Source organism: Phyllobates terribilis, unplaced genomic scaffold, assembly GCF_046119375.1.
Source record: "Phyllobates terribilis strain yellow unplaced genomic scaffold, ASM4611937v1 Scaffold_1__5_contigs__length_1240528914, whole genome shotgun sequence".
NCBI classification, from domain to species: domain Eukaryota; kingdom Metazoa; phylum Chordata; class Amphibia; order Anura; family Dendrobatidae; genus Phyllobates; species Phyllobates terribilis.
This window is the reverse complement of record NW_027362761.1, coordinates 749,374,804-749,402,522: the sequence shown is the minus strand read 5'-3', so window position 1 is coordinate 749,402,522 and position 27,719 is coordinate 749,374,804. Positions and strand designations below refer to the sequence as shown.

Genomic DNA, 27,719 nt, shown 5'->3' with positions numbered 1-27,719 from the left:
GTGTTTAAAATCCGCAAAATATCAATTTCTCTTTTGGGTACACTGAATTTTACGTGTAAATTTTCCCCTTATAATTGCATTAGAAAACAAAAAAATACATGTGTGTTTTTAAGTGCTTTTCCACATGACTGAAACCCGACAGCTCCGGGGTGGGAATAATTTCATTTTCTCCTGGTAGAGGCACTTTCAGTAAGGCCTCATTCAGAAGTCCATTCTTACATACAAGAAAAATGGACAGATTATTTTGATCAGACTTTGATCAGAGTGTGATCAGAGTGTGGTCTGAGTGTCATCCGTTAGTCTCGTACATGGAGAAAAATAAAGCTTCTCCACATTCTCCTATATGACAGCATGCAATTTTTTCACAGACCCATAGACTTGCATTGCTGATTTTGATCAAAATCAGACATGTCTCCACGATTTTCCGGCCCGTGAAAAATAACGGACATGTGAATGGCCTCACAGACTGTCACAGGTAAGAGTGCTATATGTAAAAACCAGAGATAGCACTTGTACTTGAAACTCAGACATCAAAGTGAGACCTCTGCATTTAGTCACAGCTTTATGACACAATAATCTTTATGCCTTATTCCACTATATTTGTAATATATTTAGTAAATACCAATAAAACTAAAACACGATTATTACCTCATTTGTGAGAAAGGACATCGTCCGACTTCGTCTCATTTTTACTTTTGGTTATATGCTGATCCTTCAAAGAGAAAAGAAAAGAGCAATTGGTATATAAAGTAATATTATTTGTAGCCAAAGGAGGGCAGCAGATAATGGCTTTTAAAATGATGTACTCTGTAATAATACCTTCTCACGCTTTTCAAGTTTTTTTTAGTGTTATTTATATTTCGTTAGGCTTTTTTCGAGTGTTTGTCACATTTGTAACAAATGCCATACCACAAGCATGTTGAAAAAGCAGCTGATAATGAAAACACCAACCACCAAGACGCATGGTATTTCAATTTCAAGTGCAGTGTTCCTATCCAAGAAAAATTGTGAAAAGTCTGTGTGTGAAACAAGCCTCATAGTCTTTTTTGTAACTGATTATTAGTCCAGCTCTGTCAGTTTTCGCACATAAGTGTATGTTCGCACTGCATCTTTTTTCCAGAGGTCAAATACATCCTTTTTTTAAAAGCAAAAGATGCTTCAGAAAACTCTCCTTTTTTGTGGAGTATTGTAAACCTAAAACATCTTTATTTAGTACTTTCTGGTCTTTTCACAAGCATTTTTTTTAGCCTTTTTTCCACCAGCATTTTTTTTTATCGAAAACCACCCGCATAAAAAATTTAAAAAAATCAGCAGGGCATCTTCCAAGTGTTTCCCATTGACTTGTATCATAATTCATAAAGTATGGAGTGTCTTCCCAATGTAAAATGCCTGATTGTACGTTACGAAGCTGTAAAACCTGAATATATGAACAACAAGTCATATTTACTCAGAAATTAATAGCTCCATTCTTTTGAGTGTGTTGTCCGCACTTTTTCCAGTGTTTTCTGCTCAAAAGCGGCAGAAAAAAACAGTGTGAACAAACCCCAAGGGTGCAGCAATCAAAACATAAAATGGCTAATTCAAACATAATTGAAACATGATTTGAACTGACTGTGTCTCCTGACTGAGGTGAACTCAACAAGCTCACTGGCGTATATGAGGCTGTTTAGTTCGGGTTAGGAGACAGTGGTCAGTCTTGAAGTCACAGTATGTACTTGGATCATTACACATGGACTTCTGAATTTGGGCTAAATAACACTTTCATACATCTCTAATATCCAGCAACCACTTCTCTATGAGAAAAGTAGACACAGAATTGGGTGTGACTTCATTACTTGAATCCCTGCCAATCATACATTTATTACAAGTCCAGTCAACATGAGTACATCTGATGTGTCTGCCAAGCTTCACCACAGATAGCCTTTAATGCCAATCCATATGAAACAGATTGATAATTTAAATCATGTGCTTTTTTGTAGAAAAACCATCAACAACAAAAAAACCTTATGTACAGGGTATGGGGGTGTAATCTGATAGACACTCTGTTTAAGGCCTCTTTCACACGTCCAGATATTTGTGTCCGTTGGTAGCATACTTGTGGCAACTGTGTGCCACCCATTGCCGCATCAGTATCATACGTACCAGTGCCTGGGAATCAGAGGTACAGTTAGCGCTTTTCCCAAGCGCCTGGTGCTGAAGGCATCTCTCATCAATGTCCCCTGTTGTGCTGAGATCTGTGCGAGCAAAGGACAATATTGAGAGTGGTATTCAGCCCCCGCTGTCTACATAGAGTGTAAAATTAAGAATAAAATAAAAAACACATTATATTCAAATTTATACCTATTTCGCTGAAACCATTGTCCCCTGTAAGCGGGGGCTGAATACAACTCTAAACATTGTCCCTTGCTCGCACTGATCTCAACATAAACAGTGGACAATGATGCGAGATGCCTTCAGTACCCAGCATCTGGGAACAGTGCTAACTGTACTGCTGATTCCCAGGCGCCGGTACGTGTGATACTGATGCGGCACATGGGTGGCACACGGTTGCCACATGTATGCCATACATGTACACACAGACACGGATATCTCCGGTAATGGTTTTTCCAGTACCGGAAATATCAGGATGTGTGAAAGAGGCCTAACACTGGTCTGGGTTGCAGAATAGTCAAATCTTTTGAGAACAAAAATGTTTAATCATGCAAATGTGATAGGGAAGAAAAAGAAGCCTATTCAATTCATATTCTAAATTATCCTATAAAAAATTAAAGGAGTAATCCCATCTCGCTGCTTCTCATCTTCTTAAACAGTTTCTCCTGGGAGGAAACAGGACACTGGGGAAGGGGCCCATTTCACATCTAACTGTTGTCAGTAGATGCCTTCATATTTTAATTCTCTGTTTTTTCTTAGAGCTTGTCTCAAACTCAAGACCTATGAAATGGAAGGCAGAAACTTTAACAGTGAGTCACAGACTGCACTGCTGTGTATGAGAGTTTTAAATAGTATTCTTATATACTGATACGGTGTATACTGCTACATCTCTATATGCCAAAACAATATGGTATTTTTTAGAAACGTACTACAAAGTAATGACCCATAAAGAATTGGGATAGACGCATTTTTGTAATATTGTAATACACTTTTTTCAATAAAGGTTATAAACCAATAAATCATATAGGCATAGAGTGTTTTACATCCTTGTAATTGTAATAACTCATACAATAAAGTGAATAGATTATTTATGGTGATTATTAAATGTAAAAATAAAATGACAGAACTGCTTTTTACTGGATTTAACCCATAATAAAAGTTTTTATAAATGGAACACTTATTATATGTACGGTAAAAAAAATACAACTCACTCTAAAAAAAACAAGACCTCACATACAGATGTTTGCATAACAATAAAGTGAATATTTATATATATACATGTACATGTGTCTGTGTACAGTGTATATGTCTATACAACATGTGCGTAATATGTGTGCCTAATGTTTAAATGTGTGTGTGTGTATTATATATGCATGTGTATACTTTAAATTTGTGTATATGTGTGATTAATGTTAATATGCATGTGTATGTAAATATTACATATCTTTGAGAGTGTGTAATCTCCAATGGGGCATAACTGGGGGGCACAAGCATAACTTCTGGATAAGAACCTTTCACTGACAGTGTTTGCCCTGGTAAGGGGGAATCTCTCACAATTGAGCACATAGTGTTTTGTCAATGCCTTTCATCTTCTGCTACAATTGCGAGAAAGATATGTGTTTCCCCAAAACTAAGCCCTACCCCGAAAATAAGCCATAGCATGATTTTACAGGATTTTTGCTGTATGCTTGAAATATAAGCCCAACTCCAAAAATAAGCCCTATTTAGATTCATGCCATTGTTAGAGGGGGGAGAGTAAATTGGGCAATAGCCCAGGGCCCCACTTTCTTAGGGGCCCCCGTGTTACTGTTCCAAGGTTAAAGAAGTTCCTTGTCACCCCCCACGCTTGGCTCCGATAAAATAACTTATACTCACCTCCCGTACTGGTGCCATTACTACGATGTTGGCACTCACTCTCCCCAGAGCTTTGGTGCTGTTAGGACACGTGACCCCGGCACCCAATCAGCGCTGGCGTCACTGTCCCTGCCTCCTGTCGAATTGAACATCAAGAGAAAGTTAGAGAGTCAGAGAGCAGCCGCAGCCAGGACTTTTTCATGTTCTATTTGCCCGAAGGCGGGGACAGTGATGCCAGTCCTGATTGGGTGGCGGCATCACAACAACATCACGGGAGTCCCGGGGAGAGTGAGTGCCGACACCACATCCCGTGCTGGCGCCGTTCCCATGAATATAAGTTTTTTTATTTTATCGGGGCCAAACATTTAGATCAAGAAGGGATTGTCCAAGTAGTAGAAAACCTCTTTAAGACTCTTTAAGTACCTTTGGTGACATCACGGTCTTGTGACCATGTCACCAAAGGTCCTTTAACTACAAGAGTCTAGTGGAACTGAAGAGGGACAGGCTGGTATGCAGGGTCGGCATTAAGTGAAAAGGGGAGCAAACTGGTCAATTTCTCAGAGCCCAAACTCTCTTAGGGGCCCCCAGCATTTCTATTCAGAGGGTAAGACTGCTTAAAGACCGTTGGTGATTTTATGGTCAGGTGACCATGATGTCACCAAAGGTCCATTAACTGTTGGAACCTAGAGAAACTAGGCTGGTATGTACCGTATGTGCAGTGTGTTTGTATATACACATGTGTATATATATATACATGTGTATATGCAGTTTGTGTGTATACATGCGTATGTGCAGTGTGTGTTATGATATGATTATATTTGAATAAATGTTGATTTTTTTTGTTCAAGAGTAAATGTGTATTGTTGTTCATGGAAAAAAATAAGACATCTCCTGAAAATAAGCCCTAACCCATCTTTCGAAGTAAAAAATAATATAAGACCCTGTCTACTACTACAATTACATATCTCTACTGAAAAGCAAGGTATTTAGCATTTACTATGGCCTCAATTCACCACTGCACCTGTTTTTTGTTTAGTTTTGTGTGTTTTGCACCTTTTTTTTGTTTGCACTCAATTTATTATTCTAACTACACCTGTTTTTAAGTCTATTTTATATGTTTTCGCCTGTGTTTTTTTTCTCCTGTTTGTGGGTGGAGTCTAGTGTAGCACCCCGAGGGCTCGGCTGCTACAGGGGTATTGCACCTCAAACCAGAGGTGTGATATTCCACTCCCGGGTAAGGATGGAGTGTGGACCAGGGCTCAGTAAGCTGCATGCACCACACACACCCCATTTCCGAGGAACAGACCAACGGTGCTCCCACTAGACAGAGTGCAGGCACGACAGCTTCTGTTCCTGGCTGGAGTGGGGAGGGGGTGGAATACCCAGTGGTGTAGGAGCAGATAGGGGTGGGTCTCTGGGCATAGGTAGGAGCCCATTGGTTGCTAGTCACCTGGGCTCGGGTGTCAGAAGGAGGTATAAAAGGTGGGCACCATCTTAGGACAGGGTCCAGTTCAGTCCGGTTCAGTTCAGAGAGGAGGAGAAGAAGACAGGAGCTCAGCCAGAGAGGGCTGACAGGGAACTGTGGCTCAGTCTGGGCCCAGCTCCAGAGGCAGGCCTGGAGTGGAGGCCAGAAGCAGCAGAGGGAGAGAGAAGAAGGAACAGAAAGGAAAGTAAGAAAGGAACTGGAACAGAGGAGAAAGGAAGCAAGGAACACAGAGAAAGGCCCAGAGACACGAAGGCAGAAGGAACCCCATATGCCCAGAGGAGATACTGGGTGAAGGGTTGGCAGAACAGGGTACCGGAACCCAAATTGGTGGAGGCAACAGATTCCTCAGCCAAAGACCGGAGGTTGTTACCACATCTTGGTGCGACCCCTCACTACATCCACCAGAAAGGCATACCGTATAGGGTCAGGGAAACCGGAGAGAGGTTTCGCCAACAGAAGGCCCGAGGAAGCTGGACAAAGGTGGGTCACTGGTGGGGACGGCCAGAGAAAGGAAAGACAAGGGAGCTCTGAACCACACTCCGGAATTGCCTGGCAGTTGACGGAGTCCCTCACCTGTTGGACGCAGCACGGCTTGGGCAGTCATCGCCTGCAGCATTGACCTGAATAACAACCGTGAGTAAAGCTTTGGAAACTGCAATTTCAAGTCTCTGTGTTTCATCGCCGCACCAGCACCATCAGTACTGGGACACTCACACCATCACTACCACCATCATCCACATTAGCTGCCCTGAGGCAATACTCCTCCCGTGGGGAGTTATCCCATACTCAGCTGCGCAACCAACATCAGCCTCAGCGGTCGGCAGCGCAGCGGCGGTCCCCACTGACCGCAATCCACGGGTGGCGTAGTCGGACACTTATTACAATACAAACAGACTGCCACTGGTTTGACCACCCTGGGCACGGACCGGGTCACCGCCACACGGAGACTACAACCCCCAGCATCTCAGCGATCCGGTTCCGGGTATTCCCCCTGCACAGCAGCAGCAGCACAGGCCCAGGGGGCGCGTCAACTTTGGCGTAGTCGGCAGGATCATTACCAACCCGCCACAAGCGGGTATTGCGTGCCTGAAGAAAACTGCACATGTACCTTAAAAAGAAGTCTCCCGCCATTTCCAGAAGTTTCCCGCTGTCCGGAGTCGTTTCCCGCCATCCGGAGCCGATTCCCGCCATCAGACGCCATTTTGGACCGTTTCCGGCCATCTTCATCCGTTTTTCCCGCCCTGGCAGAGCGGACGCCATTATGTGCGCACCAAAGGACAGCAGGAAGCCACCTCCCATCGTGGGCCAGGTCCCAGAGTGGCGCCAAAGAAGGAGCCCGCCCCCACCAGCCATGAATGCAGCAATGGAGATGTCCATCAACGTGGGGGGGCTGCCCCTGAAGGTGATTGTCAGCAGATGCCCCCAAGACCAACCCCCATGGGGGCGGATAGGAAAGAAAACTGAGGGGCTGGGTGCGGCCTGGATCAGTCTGGACCTGCTGCACCCGGAGATGGAGGGAGCAGAAAACTCCACCAGCACCCTGGCCCGCAGCCTGCTGCAAGCGGAGCCACCCTGCAGCCTGACAGAACTGCTGGCCCAACTGCCTAGAGACCCGGACCGTGCGCGCGCAGCGCTGGAAGATCTGAATAAAAGAATGGTCCGGGCGCAGCGGGATGTGTTTGCCGGGTGGAGAGAGGAGATGGCCCGGCAGCACGGAGGTGACCAGCAGAGGACCCCGCCGGAACCGGGCAGTGCGCTTACCACTGGGCGCGGAGAAGAGAGACCGGCAGCTGCAGATGACGCCACGGAGGAGGCCACAGAGACCGAGGCAGGTAATGGGGACGCCACCACCCCAAGCCCGGGGAACACCAGCCTGCCCTCACCCTCCGTTGCGGGACCCGAAGCCCCGGGGACCGTACCTGACACCACGCCTCCACCACCACCAGCTAGGCCTCAGGCAGCAAGCACCGTCGTCACGCCCCGCCCCGCGCTGTGCCCTCTGAACCCTGGCGCCGTACAGCGTGAGACGTCACAGGCCAGGACGCAAGGCCCAGCACACCCGGGCGCCGCTGCCTCACCAGCGCCCCCTTCCTTGGCGGTGCCACCCCCGGGCGCGACCAACAAGCGACCACCGGCCTGGTCGCAAGGCCGAGTGCCCCCGGGCGCTGCCACCCGTCCGAAGCCCACAGTGCCACCCTTGGGCGCGGACCTGTATGCCCAATATACTAGCCCGGACGGGCTACCCTTTGAATGGCCGCCGGAGTTCGCCAACCACCGTCTCCGGAAAGAGCGACCCCTGAGTGAGCCTTTGATCCCGGCCCCGGAGACCGCCAACATCGCTCCACCCCTGCCGGAGGATGCCCAGTTTGCATGGGACCCCACTGGCGAGAACCTCATGGGCTTCACCCAGGAGACCCGGGCGGAAGAAGCCCAGCGCCTGGAGTGCTGCCGTCAGCAGCTAGCCACCTATGAAAGAGAGCGGCGGCAGAGGCGCATCAGGGAGCAGCGACTCCAGGCCAGGAGCGCGGAGCAAAAGAGGAGGGCCCGACAAGACATCCACGCCATCCGCGGACCCAGAGCCACCGGGACCGTAGTCAAGTTCCAGCTGGAGCATGGCTGGGGCTTCGTCAGAGACCCGGAGGCTGACACCGACGTCTTCGTCACTAGAAGGGACGTTGAAAGCCACCTGCCAGAGGGACATCACGCACGTGACCTGTACCCCGGCGACGTGGTCACCTACACCCGGCACAAGGGCGCAAAGGGACTGTACGCCCTCCACGTTCACCGGCTCACAGAGGAGGAACTGCAGTACCGCCCAGACGCGGAATACACTGAGGATCCGGACGGACCAGAAGATTACCCGGAAGAGCGAGGAGGACACCGTTACCAGTAAACGGTAAAATGGAACTGTATATAGTTACCCGTCAGGGTACAAGAACTGTTACTTGTGTGCCCCTTCCTAAATTACCAGGCTGAGGACTGTGAGCAGCCACTCCCTTATCCCCACTGGCCGAGGACTGAGAGCGGCCAATCCCTTGTAAATAGTTGCGCTTCTTAAAGCGCCCCCTACTGGTTTTATACAAAAACCGCAACGTCTACCTCAAGGCAGATTAAATGGACTGTTGCACCTTTACCTGGTCGCAAGTTGCACAGCGGCCAGAGCTCAAGAATGTTCTACTTGAAAAAGTTTTATATTGAAAAGTTTTATATGCTGCTAGAATAATAATGCAAATGTTTCATGTGATGTTTCATATGCTAAAAGAGTTCCGGTAGTTTTGACCATAGCTAGTGACAGAAGAATGTTAAAGAAAAGAAAAAGAGTACCAGTAACGTTAAAAAGAGAAGAATACCTCCCATAAAGGGATGAGTGAAAAGTTATTGTCTTATATATACGAATGCATTCTAAAAATTTGTATGTTTAAATTGTTTTGCTCTTTTCCAGCCCGAGGACGTGCTGTGATTTACCAGGGGGGAATGTAGCACCCCGAGGGCTCGGCTGCTACAGGGGTATTGCACCTCAAACCAGAGGTGTGATATTCCACTCCCGGGTAAGGATGGAGTGTGGACCAGGGCTCAGTAAGCTGCATGCACCACACACACCCCATTTCCGAGGAACAGACCAACGGTGCTCCCACTAGACAGAGTGCAGGCACGACAGCTTCTGTTCCTGGCTGGAGTGGGAAGGGGGTGGAATACCCAGTGGTGTAGGAGCAGATAGGGGTGGGTCTCTGGGCATAGGTAGGAGCCCATTGGTTGCTAGTCACCTGGGCTCGGGTGTCAGAAGGAGGTATAAAAGGTGGGCACCATCTTAGGACAGGGTCCAGTTCAGTCCGGTTCAGTTCAGAGAGGAGGAGAAGAAGACAGGAGCTCAGCCAGAGAGGGCTGACAGGGAGCTGTGGCTCAGTCTGGGCCCAGCTCCAGAGGCAGGCCTGGAGTGGAGGCCAGAAGCAGCAGAGGGAGAGAGAAGAAGGAACAGAAAGGAAAGTAAGAAAGGAACTGGAACAGAGGAGAAAGGAAGCAAGGAACACAGAGAAAGGCCCAGAGACACGAAGGCAGAAGGAACCCCATATGCCCAGAGGAGATACTGGGTGAAGGGTTGGCAGAACAGGGTACCGGAACCCAAATTGGTGGAGGCAACAGATTCCTCAGCCAAAGACCGGAGGTTGTTACCACATCTTGGTGCGACCCCTCACTACATCCACCAGAAAGGCATACCGTATAGGGTCAGGGAAACCGGAGAGAGGTTTCGCCAACAGAAGGCCCGAGGAAGCTGGACAAAGGTGGGTCACTGGTGGGGACGGCCAGAGAAAGGAAAGACAAGGGAGCTCTGAACCACACTCCGGAATTGCCTGGGAGTTGACCGAGTCCCTCACCTGTTGGACGCAGCACGGCTTGGGCAGTCATCGCCTGCAGCATTGACCTGAATAACAACCGTGAGTAAAGCTTTGGAAACTGCAATTACAAGTCTCTGTGTTTCATTGCCGCACCAGCACCATCAGTACTGGGACACTCACACCATCACTACCACCATCATCCACATTAGCTGCCCTGAGGCAATACTCCTCCCGTGGAGAGTTATCCCATACTCAGCTGCGCAACCAACATCAGCCTCAGCGGTCGGCAGCGCAGCGGCGGTCCCCACTGACCGCAATCCACGGGTGGCGTAGTCGGACACTTATTACAATACAAATAGACTGCCACTGGTTTGACCACCCTGGGCACGGACCGGGTCACCGCCACACGAAGACTACAACCCCCAGCATCTCAGCGATCCGGTTCCGGGTATTCCCCCTGCACAGCAGCAGCAGCACAGGCCCAGGGGGCGCGTCACTAGCAATTCCAGATATTTTAGCCTGATTCATCAATTGCGACTTCCTAAAAAGTTCCAAAATTTGGTGCAACTTCACTCTGGTCCCTTAATGGTGTATTTTTGAGTATGCCAAAATTTTGGTACAATTTCTCCAACCTTTTTGGTGCCAAAAGTCACAAATGCAGTTCAAACAGAAAGAAAGCTCATTTTGTACTTTATGCCAAATTTATAAAATGTGTGCTCCATTTTAATGAATATGGCACCAAAAACAGCAATAACACAAGTTAAAAAAGGAAAGTGACTTAAAAAAAACTGCAAATGATGAATCGAGGCCCTTTCATTTTAGCAAAGAGTGACAATCTAGTTTATTCCTGAAACAGGAAAAAGTACTAGATATGTAATCTAATAAAGATTTGCAGATGTGGTAAATAGTGTTGAGCGAGCATGCTCGACACTGCTCGGTACTCGCCCGAGCATCTCACTACTCGGGATGTTCAGCGAGCACCGAGCATTTCCGGGTTACTCGGGCGGGAGCTCAGGTCTCCACCTTGCATGTTTGGCGCTCTTTACAGAGCCAATGAACATGCAGGGATTGCCAGCCAGTCACTGTAATGCCGCAGCCATGTTGGTTGTGGGCATTACAGTGATTGGCTGGCCGCACAGCGTCACCTCGAGTATTTAAAACCGGGCGCCGCCATCTTGGACACAGTCGCTCCGGATCAGACGGTGTAGGGAGAATGCTGCTGAGCTAGGGAGAGATTTATACTGCGAAATAGGTAGTGTAGGGTCTCTAAAGCCTGCAAAATCAAACTAACATTCCATCTCGGGACTAATATCCATCCCAGAAATATCAGGCAGGTAGGCAGGCAGCCTGTATAGGAGACTGAGAGTGTCTGTGAGTGTTCAGACACAAATATATCTGTTTAAAAGAGTCTGGTGTAGGCCAGATAACTAGAACTGTGGTTTTGCAGTTCCACGGTTCAAATCTCTGTATTATCCACTTTTTTGCCTTTTTTTCCATAAAAAAAAACATTGAGTGTCTAGCTGACTGTTCAGACACAAATATATCTGTTTAAGAGATTTTGGTGTAGGCCAGATAACTAGAACTGTGGTTTTCCTCTTCCACGGTTCTAATCTCCTTTTTATTACCATTTTGCCATTGATAGTGCGAGTGTAAGCTATTTTACTTCATTTACAATGGGCAAGGCGTGTGGCAAGGGACGTGGAACAGGAAGCTCTGGTGATTGTGCATGCAGAGGACGGGTCCGTGGCCAAGGTGAAAATGTGCCACAACCAACAGGCACATCCTCTTGCTCCCAGTTCTTGACAGAATTACTAGGGAAGCACACAACAGCACCACTATTGCGAACTGATCAGTGTGAACAGGTTATTAATTGGATAGCAGATAATACTTCCACTCACCTGGGCACCACCACCTCCGGTCTGTCTTCCACACGGCCAAGTGTTAGTAGCCGTGAGACTCAACAGCATACTACTCCTCACCCTGACGCTCCTTCCTCCCACCATGCCGAGTGTCGTCAGACAGCAACTGATCCCACAGTTGGACACTCTGAAGAGCTGTTTTCCGGGTCCATTTCCATATTTGGGCCCCTCGCCTGCTCCACTTGAAGTGGTGGAAGAGGAGATCCCATGTAGCGATGGGCAAATATTTGAACAGCCACGGCCACAGGAAGGCGACGCTGGCAATTTGTCACAAGAGGTGGACGATGACTAGACACAATTGCCACGAAGTGAGGAGGACCATGGTGCGGAAGTGGAAGAGGAGGTGGTGGATGATCTAGTAACTGACCCAACGTGGCAGGAGGACACACAGAGCGAGGCCAGCAGCACACAGGGGGAGGGAGGCAGAGTACCCCAACAGGCAGGAAGAAGCAGTGTGGTGGCCGCAGACAGAAGGCGGGCAACCGTTCCCAGTAACATCAACACGAGGGACGTTGCCAGTACAACCGGTAGGTCTTCCAGAGTCTGGAATTTTTTTAAAGACTCTGCTGATAACCCCAAAAAGGCCATTTGTACCACCTGCCAGGCCAGCATCAGCAGGGGTGACAAAACTAGCAGCCTGACCACCACCAGCATGATCAGGCACATGTCAGCAAAGCACCCGACTTTGTGGGGCTAACCCCAGGGTCCACGACCAGTGTCAGCGCGTGTCACCACTGCTTCTTCCGCTGTTGTGCGTGTAAGAGAAACCCTTGTTGTGCGTGCAAGGCAATCCCCTGTCCATACTGCATGCAACGATGCCCCCACCTCTCAGTCTTCACTTGCTATGGCAGTTTCTCAAGAAACAGCATCAACGTCCACGTCCCACCGCAGCGTTCAATTGTCTATATCCCAGACCTTTGAAGGAAAGCGCAAATTCGCAGCCAATGCCCCACAGGCCACAGTCCTAAATTCACACATTTCACGACTGCTTGCATTGGAAATGCTGCCTTTTAGGCTGGTCGAGACGGAATCCTTCCGCAACCTTATGGCGGTGGCCGTCCCTCGGTACTCGGTCCCCAGCCGACACTATTTTGCCCGGTGTGCCATCCCCGCACTACACAAGCACGTGTCCCAAAACATCTGCCGTGCCCTCAACAACGCAGTTACTGGGAGAGTCCACCTGACAACGAACATGTAGACAAGTGCTTGTGGCCAGGGACGGTACATCTCCCTGACGGCACACTGGGTAAACATAGAGGAAGCCGGGACCCAGTCGGACCTTGGGACGGAACACATCCTCCCCACACCGAGGATTGCGGGCCCTATGTCAGTCAGAGTTGCCCCCACAGTGTACAGCTCCTGCGCATCATCCTCCTCCTCCTCCTCATATTCAGCCTCCATCTCAGATATCACCACATCAGTTACAAGCTGGAAGCACTGCAGTACTGCCTCCGCCAAACGGCAACAGGCTGTGATGAAACTCATAAGCTTAGGTGATAAACCTCACACTGCTTGTGAGTTGTGGACAGCTGTGAAAGAGCAGGCAGATCTGTGGCTGAGACCGCTGAACCTACATCCAGGCATGGTCGTGTGTGACAATGGCCATAACCTGGTGGCAGCTCTGAGGCGAGGAGAGATCACACACGTACCATGCCTGGCTCATGTGCTTAACCTCGTGGTTCAGTGGTTTCTTAAATCATACCCCGAGTTTCCAGATCTGCTCGTCAAAGTACGCTGCCTGTCAGCTCATTTTCGGAAGTCGGCTACAGCTTCCGCCGCCCTTGCTGTGTTGCAGCAGTGTCTGCAGCTTCCGGCACACCGACTGGTGTGTGATGTCCCCACACGTTGGAACTCTACCCTCCACATGTTGCAAAGGATTTGTGAGCAGAAGAGAGCAGTTGTGGAGTACCAGCTGCAACAAGGCCGTCGATATTCAGGTCAGACTCCACACATAAGACCTCAGGAGTGGACCTGGATGTCTGACATATGTACCATCCTGACAAACTTTGAGGAGTCCACCATCATTAGCGTCAGCATCCCACTTGTCTGTCTTTTGCAATGCTCTCTGCAGAGAATTAAAGAGGAGGCATTGCAGCCAGAGTATGATGAGATGGATCAAGATGCAGTAGCAGGCGATTACACACAGCCCAGCCTCATCTCATCCCAACGTGCATTGGGGGACAATGAGGGCGAGGAGGAGGAGGAGGAGGAAGAGGAAGAACAGGAGCTGGTATCATGCGCTGTAGTCGGTAGTACCTGTACAACTGTCATACCGTCGGTTCAGCGTGGGTGGCCTGAGGACAGGGGGGAGGAGGAGGAGGAGAGCATGGGCAGTTGTCATCTTGGTGAGGACACGGAAGTCTTGCCTGTTACCAGTCTGGCACGCATGGCTGACTTTATGTTATGCTGCCTTAACCGTGACCCTCGCATTGTCAAAATGTTGGGTGACAGTCATTACTGGTTGGCGATACTTTTAGACCCCCGCTACAAGGAGAACTTTCACTCTCTTATTCCTGAGGTGGAGAGGTCTACAAAAATGGGGCAGCACCAGAAGGCCCTTGCTGTAGAACTGTTAAAAAAATTCCCATCTGAACACGCTAGAGGCAGAGGTCACTGTTCGTGGCCCAACCAAGGCGTACAGGTGAGAGAGACGCAACTCCAATCCAGCAGAGGAACACTGTCAACGTTCTGGGACAGTTTTCTGAGACCCGCCCAGCTTACAGGCCCTGAGGAGGAGTGGAAAGTTTCAAAAGATGGTGAGGGAGTACCTTGCCGACCGTACCAGCGTCCTCCGTGATTCCTCTGTGCCTTTTAATTATTGGGTATCCAAGCTGGACACTTGGAATGAACTCGTTCTGTACGCCTTGGAGGTCCTGGCCTGCCCTGCCGCTAGCGTGTTATCGGAGCGTGTTTTTAGTGCCGCTGGGGGAATTATAACTGATAAGCGCACTCGCCCTGTCAACTGACAATGTTGACAAGCTGACCTTTATCAAAATGAACAAGGGCTGAATTGGGCCAGACTTCTCATCACCACCAAATGACAGCAGAGTAACATAAAGTCAAATCCACTGTGTTATTTCGGGAGGTGTATTCCCATGCACCGCTTCACACCCACACATGGGTATACGCTTCCTCATTTAGGCTGTTTTTTGCTCTTCTCCTTATCATCAACGTCCACCACCACTATACCACCAGGGTGACCGTGGTCGGTGTTGCCAGCATTGCAAGTTCCTCCGTCATAATTTTTGGCTGCTTTTGCTTGGAAGGCATAGGCAAAGACTATGGGAGACCCACTCCCCAATAATGGGAATAATGTTTTTAATATGCTGTACTGCATGGCTCTTGTAAAGGGCATTTCGAATTCCTCCGTCCTAATTTTTGGCAGCTTTTGCTTGGAAGGCATAGGCAAAGACTATGGGAGACCCACTCCCCAATAATGGGAATAATGTTTTTAATATGCTGTACTGCATGGCTCTTGTAAGGGGCATTAAAATCGTCTTGTTAAGCTACTGTGACCTCCACGTCTCTTCCAAGGGTCATTGATATTGTCTTTTTATTCCACTGTAACCTCCACCACTCTTCCAAGGGGCATTGATATTGTCTTTTTATTCCACTGGGACCTCCACGTCTCTTCCAAGGGGTATTAAAACCGTCTTGTTAAACCACTCTGAACTCCACGTCTCTTCCAAGGGGCATTAAAACCGTCTTGTTAAACCACTCTGAACTCCACAGCTCTTCCAACGGGCATTGCATTTCCTACTAATTTTAGTCATCTTTTGCTTTTCAATGCATAGGCGAAAACTAAGGGAGGCCCACTCCCTAACAATGGGTAGAAGGTTTTTAGTACCCTGTAATTCACGTCTGTTTCAAGTGGCATTGCAGTTCCTCATAATTTTTGGAAAGCCTTCCATTCACTGCTTAGGCCAACAGTGTACAGGAGACCCAGTTGCTATAAATGGAAAAAACGGTTTAGTTAAGGCCCTCTGACCTCCATGTCACTTCCAAGGGGCATTGGAGTGCCTCGAAATTTTTGGTAGGCATTGCACTCACTGTATGCCCTATAACTGTTTAGCTGAACCGCTCCTTTTGGTACAGAAACATACCCTACAAGACATGTGTGGTTTACTGGCCTGATATTGATGTGAATGGTCCCTGTTCCTCCTGCTCTTTCTCCTTTGCCACCACCTCATCCATCATTCATCACCTGAAACTTTGTTTTAACGGGAGTCAGAGAACTGGGATAGTAGCAGGAAAACATCCAGCAATCCTCGGAGGAGGTAGGATATGCGCCAAAACTCTGACAACCTCAGGCCTAGCCGCTACTACATACATGCGCTTGCATTCCAAGGAACAGAAAGCTAAGGAGATGGATGGCCTCATGATCATGAATAATTTACTCATTGTGTAGGAGGCCGACCACTGCTGCTGTCTACCTTCTGAACTTTGTGTTGAAGCCTGATTGACCCAGGACCCACAATCCTCTATGTCTGGAGGACGTGTTGCATCTCCAGTGTCCTACTGTGTCCCGGCTTCCACAATATTAACCCAGTGTGAAGGCGTCAGTGAGATGGACCATCCCTGGCCACTTTCACTTGTCCATGTGTTTGTGGTTAGGCTGTCCTTCCCACTAAATGCACTGGGGAGGGCACAGGTAATGTTTTGGTATGCGCGCTTGTGTATAAGGCGCACCGTGACAAATAGGGGCGGCTGGGGACTGTTTATGGACACCCGGCCGCCCCCAGGTGGCTGGGGACCGTGTGTGGGCACCTGGCCGCGGGGCGGCTGGGGACCAAGTATGGACACCCGGCCGCCCCCTGGCGGCTGGGGACCAAGCGTGGACACTCGGCCGCCGGGCGGTTGGGGACTGAGTATGGATACCAGGCCGCCGACGCAGCCATGACGTGGTGGCCCAATTTCAAGTGCAAGCAAGCTAGCAGTATGGTATTGCAGCCTGGCGGTGGGTGGGTGGCAGGCTGCATACTTGCGCTTGCATTGCAAGGAATGGGGGAGGTACAATTGAACACTGCCCTGGGACAAGGACTTGCACAGGGATAGTTGCAAGTCTGCATCTTCTGATGCGGCAAGGGTCACTTCTGATGGGCACACTTTTAGGCAGTGACCTAGGTGTCAGAGATGCTTCCAGGGGTCTTACCCATGCTGTTCCCATGTCTTTTCAGCACTGTATGCATGTGTCACACAGCACATGGCCAGATAAGGTTGTAAAATGTTAAAATGACGTTTCTCGGTGAATGCACGGTTGAAAGCAATACAAAAGTGCAAAAACGCATAAAAAATGATACTTGTGAACATAACCAAAAACAAAAATACTCCACACCTTGGGCTATTTATTTTACCTTATACACAAGTCTTTACCCTGGAAAGGAAGTTCCTTAACATATTTCACAGGAAAGCAGTTTCAGTTTCGTTTTTGAACGTTTTATTGTGAGCCCTTAAAAGTGGCTTAATACCTCTGACCACGTTGTTGACAGCAGTGACCTGGGGGTCAGAAATGCTTCCTGGGGCAATCCCCATGCTGTCCCCATGTCATTTGAGCACTGTCACTATCGTTTTGGGCACTTTTTAGGCTTTCTACAGACTGCCGGGGGTGCCGCCGCAAAAATGCTCGGGTCTCCCATAGACTAACATTGGACTCGTTGCTCGGGTCGAGCTTTGAACACCCAAGCATTTTAGTGCTCGCTCAACACTAGTGGTAAACATTTCTTCATTAAGAAGGCTACAAACATTACTTTTAGCTAATGTTTAACCCCTTAGTGACAGAGCCAATTTTGACCTTAATGACCAAGCTAAATTTTACAATTCTGACCATTGTCACTTTATGATGTTATAACTCTGGAACGCTTCAACGGATCCCAATGATTCTGAGATTGTTTTCTCGTGACATATTGTACTTCATGATAGCGGTAAAATTTATTCAATATGACTTGCGTTTATTTGAGAAAAAAATGGAAATTTGGCGAAAATATTGAAAATTTTGCAATTTTCAAACCTTGAATTCTTAGGCTATGTTCACACATCATGGGTTTTTCAGCGTTTTTTGCTGCAAATTTCTTTGCAAATTTTCAGCTGCCTTTTGCAATACCAGCAAAATCAATGAAAAAACAGAATTCTCTGTTCACACATCATGTTTTTTTTGTTCCGTATTTTGTGCCTTGCATGTTTTTTTGGAAAATAGAGCATCTCACTTCTTTCAGCGTTTTTTCAGCGCTTTTTTTATCCATAGGAAGTAATGGGTGATGAAAAAAACTCAGAAAAAATGCACCAAAATTTGCATCAGCGTTTTTGATGGCAAAATAGAATGGGGTTCTGTTTTTTCACAGAACTTCATGTACGTATATGCATAAATAGAGATAGAAGGACAGTGAAAAAAAGCGCTGAAAAAAAACGCACCAAAAAGCACTAAAAGTGCAAGAAAACTACTGAAATAAATGCCCCAGAAGATAAAGTTTTGCTGCAGATTTGTGACGCAAAAAAAAAACATGACGTGTGAACATAGCCTCATGTCCTTAAATCAGATAGTTATGTCACACAAAATAGTTAATAAATAACATTTCCCACAAATCTAAAAAAAATTTATGTTCGGAAGTAATAAAGGTTAAAAGTTGACCAGCGATTTCTAATTTTTCAAACAAGATTTACAAAACCATTTTTTTTTAGGGATCACATCACATTTAAGGTGACTTTGAGGGGTCTATATGACAGATAAAACCCAAAAGTGACACTATTCTAAAAACTACATGCCTCAAGGTGCTCAAAACCACATTCAAGAAGTTTATTAATCTTTCACATGCTTCACAGGAACTGAAGAAACACAGAAGGGAAAAATTAACATTTAATTTTTTTCACAAAAAATTTACTTCAGATCCCAATTTTTTTATTTTCACAAGGGTAACAGGAGAAAATGGATCCCAAAATTTGTTTTGCAATTTCTCCTGAGTATGTCGATACTGCATATGTTGGGTAAAACTATTGTTTGAGCACAGCGGCAGGGTTCAGAAGGGAAGGAGCACCGTTTGACTTTTTGAACGCAAAAATGGCTGGAATTGAGAGTGGACGCCATGTCGCTTTTGGAGAGCCCCTGATGTGCCTAAACAGTGGAAACCCCCCAGAAGTGACTCCATTTTGGAAAACTAGACTCAAGGGGTATAGTAAGCATTTTGAACCCACGGGTACTACATAGAATTTGATAACATTAGGTCGTCATATGGAAAATTTTCATTTTTTTCATGAAAATGTTGTTTAGCCCCAAATTTGTAATTTTCACAATAGCTAATAGGTGAAAACAGACCCCATAATTTGTTAAGCAATTTCTCCCAAAGGCGATGATACCCCATATGTGGTCAAAAACTTCTGTTTGGGCACATGACAGGGCTAGGAAAGGAAAGAGAGCTATTTGTCTGGAATAGGTTGCGAATGCCATGGTGCATTTGAATAGCCCCTGACATACCAAAACAGCAGAAACCCCCTGCTAATGACCCCATTTTTTAAACTAGACTCCTCAAGGAATTCATCTAGGGGTGTACTGAGCATTTTTAACCTACAGGTAATTCACAAAACTTTATAACATTTAGATGTGAGAACAAAAAATAAAAAATGTTCCACTAAAATACTGTTTTAGCACCAATTTTATAATTTATACAAGGGGTAATGGGAGAAATTGGATTCCACAAATGCTACGCAATTTCTTGAATGTGGCCGTACCCCATTTGTGGTTGTACACTACTGTTTGAGCACATGGCATGGAACGGATGGGAAGGAATGCTGCTTGGTTTTTTTTAATGCAGATTCTGTTTGAATAGATTGTGGGCTCTTTTAGTTGAGCCCCTGATGTGCCAGAACAGTAGAAACTCCCCTAGGTGACCCCATATTGGAAACTTCACTGCCTAAGAAATTCATCTAGGGGTGTAGTGAGTATTTTGAACCCATAGGTGCCTCACAGAAATATATAACATTGAGACATGGAAATATGACATTTTAGTGGTAAAAATGTAATTTTGTATTTGTTGCAAATGTTTCAGGTACACAAGGGTTAATAGGTGAAACTGGGTGCCATAGTTTATTGCAAAATTTCTCCCGAATGCGGTGATGCCCCAAATGTAGAAATTGCACCTCTCAATAAATTAATGTACGGCTGCAGTGACTATTTTGTAACATCCACGCCCGGCTTTATTCTGGAGAATTGCAAATATGCCAGTTTAGTGACCATACATTGTGCCGCCATATATTGTAGCGCCCCCATACATTGTACCCAACTTGTGCTTCTGGCGACACGCACCCCATAAATTGTTAAGTGCTGTCTCCTCACTACAATAATGCCAAACATGTGGCTGCTTACTGTCGTTTAGGTACAGTGAGGCTCAGAAGGAGGGGGGCATTTGGATTTGGGAGCGACAAATTCACTGGATTTTATTTGAGGGGGCGAGAGCCATGTTGCTATTTCAGAGTCTTTGTTCTACCAGTAATGTGGGACCCCCTATAGTTCTAGTGACAGATGACGGACCTGAGTGGGGGCTGGTTTTGTGTGGGATAAATTAGGGCTTTTTATTGGTAACACTTTGGGGAATATAATCTTTTTCGATCGCTTCCAGAAAAAGGCTAGATTACCTTGTGTTCTACGCTGAGCACTTACATCAGGGTTTCCATGTAAATTCCACAAAAATGTGATTCAGACTAAACCCCCGACGAAACCACCCACCATAATGAGGCAGATGGAGATACTTCGCAGTCCATTTGGTGTCTGCTCCGGTGGAATCCATCTTTTTAGGCGTGGCGTTCACATATCTGTGGTTGACCACACTTGAAGATCCCTAAAAGGATGAGACACCGCCGAAACAGAGACCAGTCCAAAGTGACTCCATCTGCCTCATAAGTGAGTGGTTCCATCCAAGTTTTGTCTGAATCGCGGTTTTGGAGAATTTACATGGAAACCCCAATGTAAGTGCTCAGCAGAGAGCGCAGGATAAATGTGAGTCGATTTTTGGGAGGTAGAATAGAAGAAAGATATAGAAAGCAGTACCAAAATAGTTATTTTTATTTTTGCGCCATTTTCCGTGTGGTACAAGTGATAAGGCAAATTTATTCTTCGGGTCAGTGTGATTACTTCAATACCAGAGTTATATGTTGTTTTTTTAGGTTTTGCTGCTATCACACAGAAAAAATGCTTTTTTATAAAAAGTATTTTTTTGTTGCCATATTCTGAGAGCTGTAACTTTTTTATTTTTTGGTGAACAGAGCTGTATGAGGGCTTATTGTTTGCCAGACAAGTTGCAGATTTTTTTTGGTACTATTTTTGGGCACATAATATTTTTTGGTCGCTTTTTATTCTGATTTTTCAGATACAGAGTGAACAAAACACAGTAATTCAGTTATTGTTTTTATTTTTTATGCCGTTCACACTGCGGTAAAAGTGATAAGTCCGATTTGTCCGTCGGGTCGGTATGATTACAGAGATATCAGATTTATATTGTATTTTTTTAGGTTTTGCTATTTTTAACCCCTTTAAAGCCCAAGAAGTATTAATACGCATCTGTGCCCTGGGCTTTAAGAGCCTGACCCGTATTAATACGTCATTGTGATTGCGCGTGCACACTGGCTGTGCGGGTGCGATCGCCGCCGGGTGTCAGCTGATTGTCACAGCTGACACCCGGTGCTATGTGCAGGAAGCAGTCCCGCACTGCTCCCGGCACATTAACCCCCGCAATGCTGTGATCTAAGTCGATCGCAGCATTGCGGTGGCAAGGGGAAGTGATCGCAATACTCACCTCCTCTTCCTGCCTCCAGCGCTGTCTGCCGCGGCTTCCCGGATATTGCCATGCCGACCCGATGTCGTCATGACAACATCTGGGTCACCAGACAGCAGGAAGATGTTTTGGTCATGCGCAGTGCATGACTAAACTATCTTCTTCCTGTGCAGCGCTGACAGCCTGTATAGCACAGGGATGGTGCGCCATCCCTATGCTATACAGGCGATCAGAATAAAAAAAGTGAAAGTCCCATAGTGGGACAAAGTATTAAAATAAACAAAAAGTGTCAGAAAGCGAAAAAAAAAATAAAAAAAATTGTACAAATATTAAAAAAAAATAAAAAAAATAATCCACCAAAAATAAAAATATATCCATCAATAAATATTATGAAAAAAACAAAAAAAAAAACAATAAAAGTACACATATTTGGTATTGCCGCGTCCGGAACAATCTGACCTATAAAACTGTCTCACTACTTAACCCCTTTAGTGAACACGGTAAAAAAAATAAATAAAAAACGAAGCAAAAAACAATGCTTTATCATCATACCGCCAAACAAAAAATGGAATAACACGCGATCAAAAAGACGAATATAAATAAAAATGGTACCGCTGAAAACGTCATCTCGTCCCGCAAAAAACAAGCTGCCATACAGCTCCATCAGCCAAAAAATAAAATAAAATCTATAAAATTGCTTTTTTTATGTAAACGCGCCAAAACATAGAAAAACAATATAAATGTGGTACCGCTGTAAACGTACTTATCCGAAGAATAAAGCTACCTTATCATTTTTTCCACACGTGGAACAGAATAAAAAAATTTGAAAAAAAATTCCTGAATTGTTGGTTTTTGTGTATTCTGCCTCCCAAAAATCGGAATAGAAAGCGATCAAAAAATGTCACGTGCCTGAAAATGGAACCAAAAAAAAGTCAACTCATCCCGCAAAAAACAAGCCATCACATCACTCTGTCAGCCAAAATATGGAAAAATTATAGCTCTCAAAATATGGTGATGCAAAAACTAGATTTTACAAAAAAATGCGTTTTTTAGTGTGTGACAGCTATCAATCATAAAAACCCGATATGAATCTGGTATCGCTGTAATCGCACCGACCCGAACAATAAAGTCATCTAATCACTTATACCGCACAAGGAACGGCGTAAAATATAAACTCTCGGGCTAGGTTTAAGGTTGTGCTAGGGTTAGGGTTGGGGTTAGGGTTGGGCTAGGGTTAGGGTTGGGGTTGGGCTAGGGTTAGAATTAGGGTTGGGCTAGGGTTAGAGTTAGGGTTGGGCTAGGGTTAGAGTTAGGGTTGGGCTAGGGTTAGAGTTAGGGTTAGGGTTGGGCTAGGGTTAGGGTTGAGGCTGGGCTAGGGTTGGGCTAAGGTTGGGCTAGGGTTAGGGTTGGGCTAGGGTTAGGGTTGGGATTTTTTTCAAAAGTAAAAAAAAAAAGATGACGATATGGCGACTAGTGTTGAGCGCAAGTGCTCGCTACTTGAGTTTGCATTGGGTGCTCGGGTATGCACTGAGTATTGCGGGTGCTCGAGTGACATGCTCGAGTCTCCGCCCCATATGCTTCGTGGCAAAAAAAAACTCGCGGAGATTGCCTGCCATGCACGAGCGATCCCCGCATGTTTTTTTTTTGGGTGTCTAATAACCGTGAAACATGCGGGCGGGGACTTGAGCATATCACTCGAACACGCGCGATACATGGTGCATACCTGAGTACCCGATGCAAACTCAAGTAGCGAGCACTTGCGCTCAAGACTAATGACAACTAGTGTTGAGCGATACCTTCCGATATCAGGAAATATCGTATCGGATTGGATCGGACCGATACTCAAAAAGTATTGGATATCGCCGATTCCGATACCGGAAACCAATGCAAGTCAATGGGACACTAATATCGGAATGAAAATAAACCCTTTCTTTCCTTGTAGGTTAATTCTACATGAAGTAAAACAACTAAGAATAATGTAGAATGTATTATGCGAAAAGCCGGCAATTCATCAGCGCATACACCGGTACCCGACAATTTATAACAGAAAGAATAGAGCTTCACACATAGATTAGATAGATAGAAACATGTTAGTCACATATATATGAAGTACAGTGACAGTGTTGCTTACTGTACTTGTCATTTAGTGTAAAGGATTTATTAAAAAAAATAATAGTGTTTTCATGCACTGTCTCTTTAAAAAAGCCGGCCGGCAATTCAGCAGCGGTACCTGACAATTTATAACAGACAGAATAGAGCTTCACACATAGATTAGATAGATAGAAACATGTCAGTCACATATATAAGAAGTACAGTGACAGTGTTGGTTACTGTACTTGTCATTTAGTGTAAAGGATTTATTTAAAAAAATAATAGTGTTTTCGTGCACCATCTCTTTAAGAAAGCCGGCCTGCAATTCAGCATCTGTACCCGACAATTTAGAATAGAAAGAATAGAGAATCATACATAGATTAGATAGATAGAAACATGTCAGTCACATATATATGAAGTACAGTGACAGTGTTGATTACTGTACTTGTCATTTAGTGTTAAAATAAAGGATTTATTTAAAAAAAAATTGGCGTGGGGTTCCCCTTAATTTTAGTCTCTAGCGGAGGTTAAGCAGACAGCTGGGGCAGATGTTTGAAGCCTGGGAAGGGGGTAATACCCACGGAGCTTCCCAGGCTACTAATATGAGCCCCCAGCTGAATACCTAGCCTTTACTAGCTATTAAAATGGGGGACCCCCCCAAAAAAATGACGTGGGGTCCCCCCTAATTTAATAACTAGCAAAGGCTAGGCAGACAGCTGGGGGCTGATATTAATAGCCCAGGAAGGGAGCCATGAATATTGGCCCCCTCCCAGGCTAGAAACACCAGCCGTCAGCCGCCCCAGAAATGGCGCATCCATAGGATACGCCAATTCTGGCACTTAGCCTCGCTCTTCCCACTGCCCTGTAGCGGTGGCAGTGGGGTAATAGGGCTGGGGTTGATGTCAGCTTATAATGCCAGCTGACATCAAGCCCAGGTTAGTAATGGAGAGGCGTCTATAAGACACCTCCATTACTAACCCCATAGTCAAAGTTAAAAAAAAACACAAACACCCAGAATAAAGTCCTTTAATTGAAATAAAGACACAATTCTTTATTGTTCTGAATTAAACCATACTTACCATCACACCCATTCCAGCTGAAGCCAACGATCTCCTGCAATAAAAGTAAAATAATAAAGCAACCTCATCCTTACCTTTCCATGGTTCCCACGATGGCTCCAGCTCTGCTACATCGAGATGACAGGCTGGACCGCAGCAGAACGCTGCCATCCAGCCTGTCATCCCGCAGACACTGAGAAGCGCAGGCATGCTTGCGCTCCTCAGTGTCTCTCTGTGACGGCATGCAGATGAGCCGACAATGAACTCGGCTCACCTCATGTACGTCACTGACAGCGTGGGAGAATTCTCCTGCACTCAGCGCTTCAGCGTGAGAATTTTCCCACGCTGTCAGTGACGTGCATGAGGTGAGGTCATGTCCATGAACTCAGCTCACCTCATGCACGTCACTGACAGCGTGGGAGAATTCTCATGCTGAAGCGCTGAGTGCAGGAGAATTTTCCCACGCTGTCAGTGACGTGCATGAGATGAGTTGAGTTCATTGGACATGACCTCGGCTCATCTTTATGCCGTCACAGAGAGACACTGAGGAGCGCAAGCATGCCTGAGCTTCTCAGTGTCCGCGGGATGACAGGCTGGATGGCAGCGTTCTGCTGCGGTCCAGCCTGTCATCTCGATGTAGCAGAGCTGAAGCTGTCGTGGGATCCATGGGAAGGTAAGGATGAGGTTGGTTTATTATTTTTCTTTTATTGCAGGAGATCGTTGGCTTCAGCTGGAATGGGCGTGATTGTAAGTATAGTTTAATTTAGAACAATAAAGAATTGTGTCTTTATTTCAATTAATGGACTTTATTCTGGGTGTTGTGTTTTTTTTAAATACTTTACTAGAAATTCATGGTGGTCATGTCTAATATTGGCGTGACCCCATGAATTTCGGGCTTAGGGCCAGCTGATAATGCCAAGCTGGCCCTAACCCCTTTATTACCCAGTGAGCCACCGCACCAGGTCCCTGGATGAGTTGGGTACAGCGCCAGAAGATGGCGCTTCTATGAACGCGCCATTTTCCGGGGCGGCTGCGGACTGCAATTTGCAGCGGGTGGGGCCCAGTAAGCTTGGGCCTCCCTGCGCTGCAGATTCCAGCCCCCAGCTGCCTAGTTGTACCTGGCTGGACACAAAAATAGGGCGAAGCTCCACGTATTTTTTTTTTTAATTATTTCATGAAATTCATGAAATAATTAAGAAAAAAAGGGCTTTCCTATATTGTTGTGTCCGGCCAGGTACAAATAGGCAGCTGGTGGTTGGGGGCAGCCCGTTCCTGCCTGCTGTACCTGGCTGGACCCAAATATAGTGCGAAGCTCCACATCAATTTTTTTTAATTATTTCATGAAATAATTTTTTAAAAAAAGGGCTTTCCTATATTGTTGTGTCCGGCCAGGTACAAATAGGCAGCTGGTGGTTGGGGGCAGCCCGTTCCTGCCTGCTGTACCTGGCTGGACACAAATATAGGGCGAAGCCCCACATCAATTTTTTTTTAATTATTTCATGAATTTCCTGAAATAATTAAAAAAAAAAATACGTGGGGCTTCTCCCTATTTTTGTGTCCAGCCAGGTACAACTAGGCAGCTGGGGGATGGAATCTGCAGCGCAGGGAGACCCAAACTTTCTGGCCCCCCCCCCCCCCCGCTGCAAATTGCAGTCCGCAGCCACCCCGGAAAATGGCGCGTTCATAGAAGCTGGATGCTGTACCTGGCTGGCATACAAAAATATGGCAAAGCCCACGTCAACATTTTTGGGAAAAATTAATTAAAAAATAAATAATAATTTAGGGACTGCATCTTTATTAACTCCTCAAATGTCATTTAGTGTTAAAATAAAGGATTTATTTAAAAAAAAAATTGGCGTGGGATCCCCCATAATTTTAGTCTCTAGCGGAGGTTAAGCAGACGGCTGGGGCAGATGTTTGAAGCCTGGGAAGGGGGTAATACCCACGGAGCTTCCCAGACTACTAATATCAGCCCCCAGCTGAATACCTAGCCTTTACTAGCTATTAAAATGGGGGACCCCCCAAAAAAAATGACGTGGGGTCCCCCCTATTTTAATAGCTAGCAAAGGCTAGGCAGACAGCTGGGGGCTGATATTAATAGCCCAGGAAGGGTGCCATGAATATTGGCCCCCTCCCAGGCTAGAAACACCAGCCGTCAGCCGCCCCAGAAATGGCGCATCCATAGGATGTGCCAATTCTGGCACTTGGCCTCGCTCTTCCCACTGCCCTGTAGCGGTGGCAGGGGGTAATAGGGCTGGGGTTCATGTCAGCGCCAGCTGCCATGAAGCCCAGGTTAGTAATGATGGGCGTCTATAAGACACCCCCATTACTAACCTACAAAGTGTTAAAAAGAAAAAACACACTACACCCAGAAAAAAATAATTTATTTGAAATAAAACACACCATTTTATTTAATTCTTAGTTTACTAAAAAAAAATAGTTACCTGTCTACGTTCCTGCGCTGATCTCCCATGCACAGCTGTCACATCTGGAGATGGTGACAGCTGTGCATGGCTGCTGTAAGCTCACGCTGCCGGGAACACGTCCGCTCCCGGCAGCGGGAGCCACTGACTGAGGTCACCGGAGTGCATTCAGGTAGCGCTGCTCCGGAGACCTCCTTTACGGCACTGCTGTACCGTGGGAATTTCTCACGATACAGCAGGGCCGTAAAGGAGCTAACCGGAGCAGCGCTGCCTGAACTCCGGCGAACCCGCTTATGCAGTGACGGGGCTGCTTTACGGCCCCATCATTCTAGCGGCGGCAGCGGTTCAGAGCGGTCACATTCTATGTGGCCGCTCTGAACTGGAGATCATCGTGGGACACTCGTGGACTACTACGGAGGGGTAAGGATAAGGTTGTGGTTTATTATTTTACATTTTATTACAGGAGATCGATGGCTTCGGGGAATTAGGTGTCTAGGTGAGTATAGGTGTCGTTTTTTATTTTTTACTTTATTTTAGGTGGCGATCGGCGGGGACAGGTAATGTATGAACTAATTTATTGTAGGCAACCACTGGCCACCAATGACATGTATTTAACATTTATTGGGGACACAGTAGGGCAATTTA

At 46.3% G+C, this 27,719-nt stretch overlaps 1 protein-coding gene across 1 annotated transcript in view; it reads right to left on the bottom strand.

Annotated features, from left to right (window-relative positions):
- Positions 1–27,719, bottom strand: part of PDE4C (phosphodiesterase 4C) — a 1,152,428-nt gene that overhangs the window by 815,911 nt on the left and 308,798 nt on the right. Inside the window, exon 2 of the mRNA XM_073636872.1 lies at positions 649–712. Coding sequence (XP_073492973.1) covers positions 649–687 — 39 coding nt within the window. The 5' untranslated portion in view covers positions 688–712. The remainder of the gene's footprint in view (positions 1–648; positions 713–27,719) is intronic.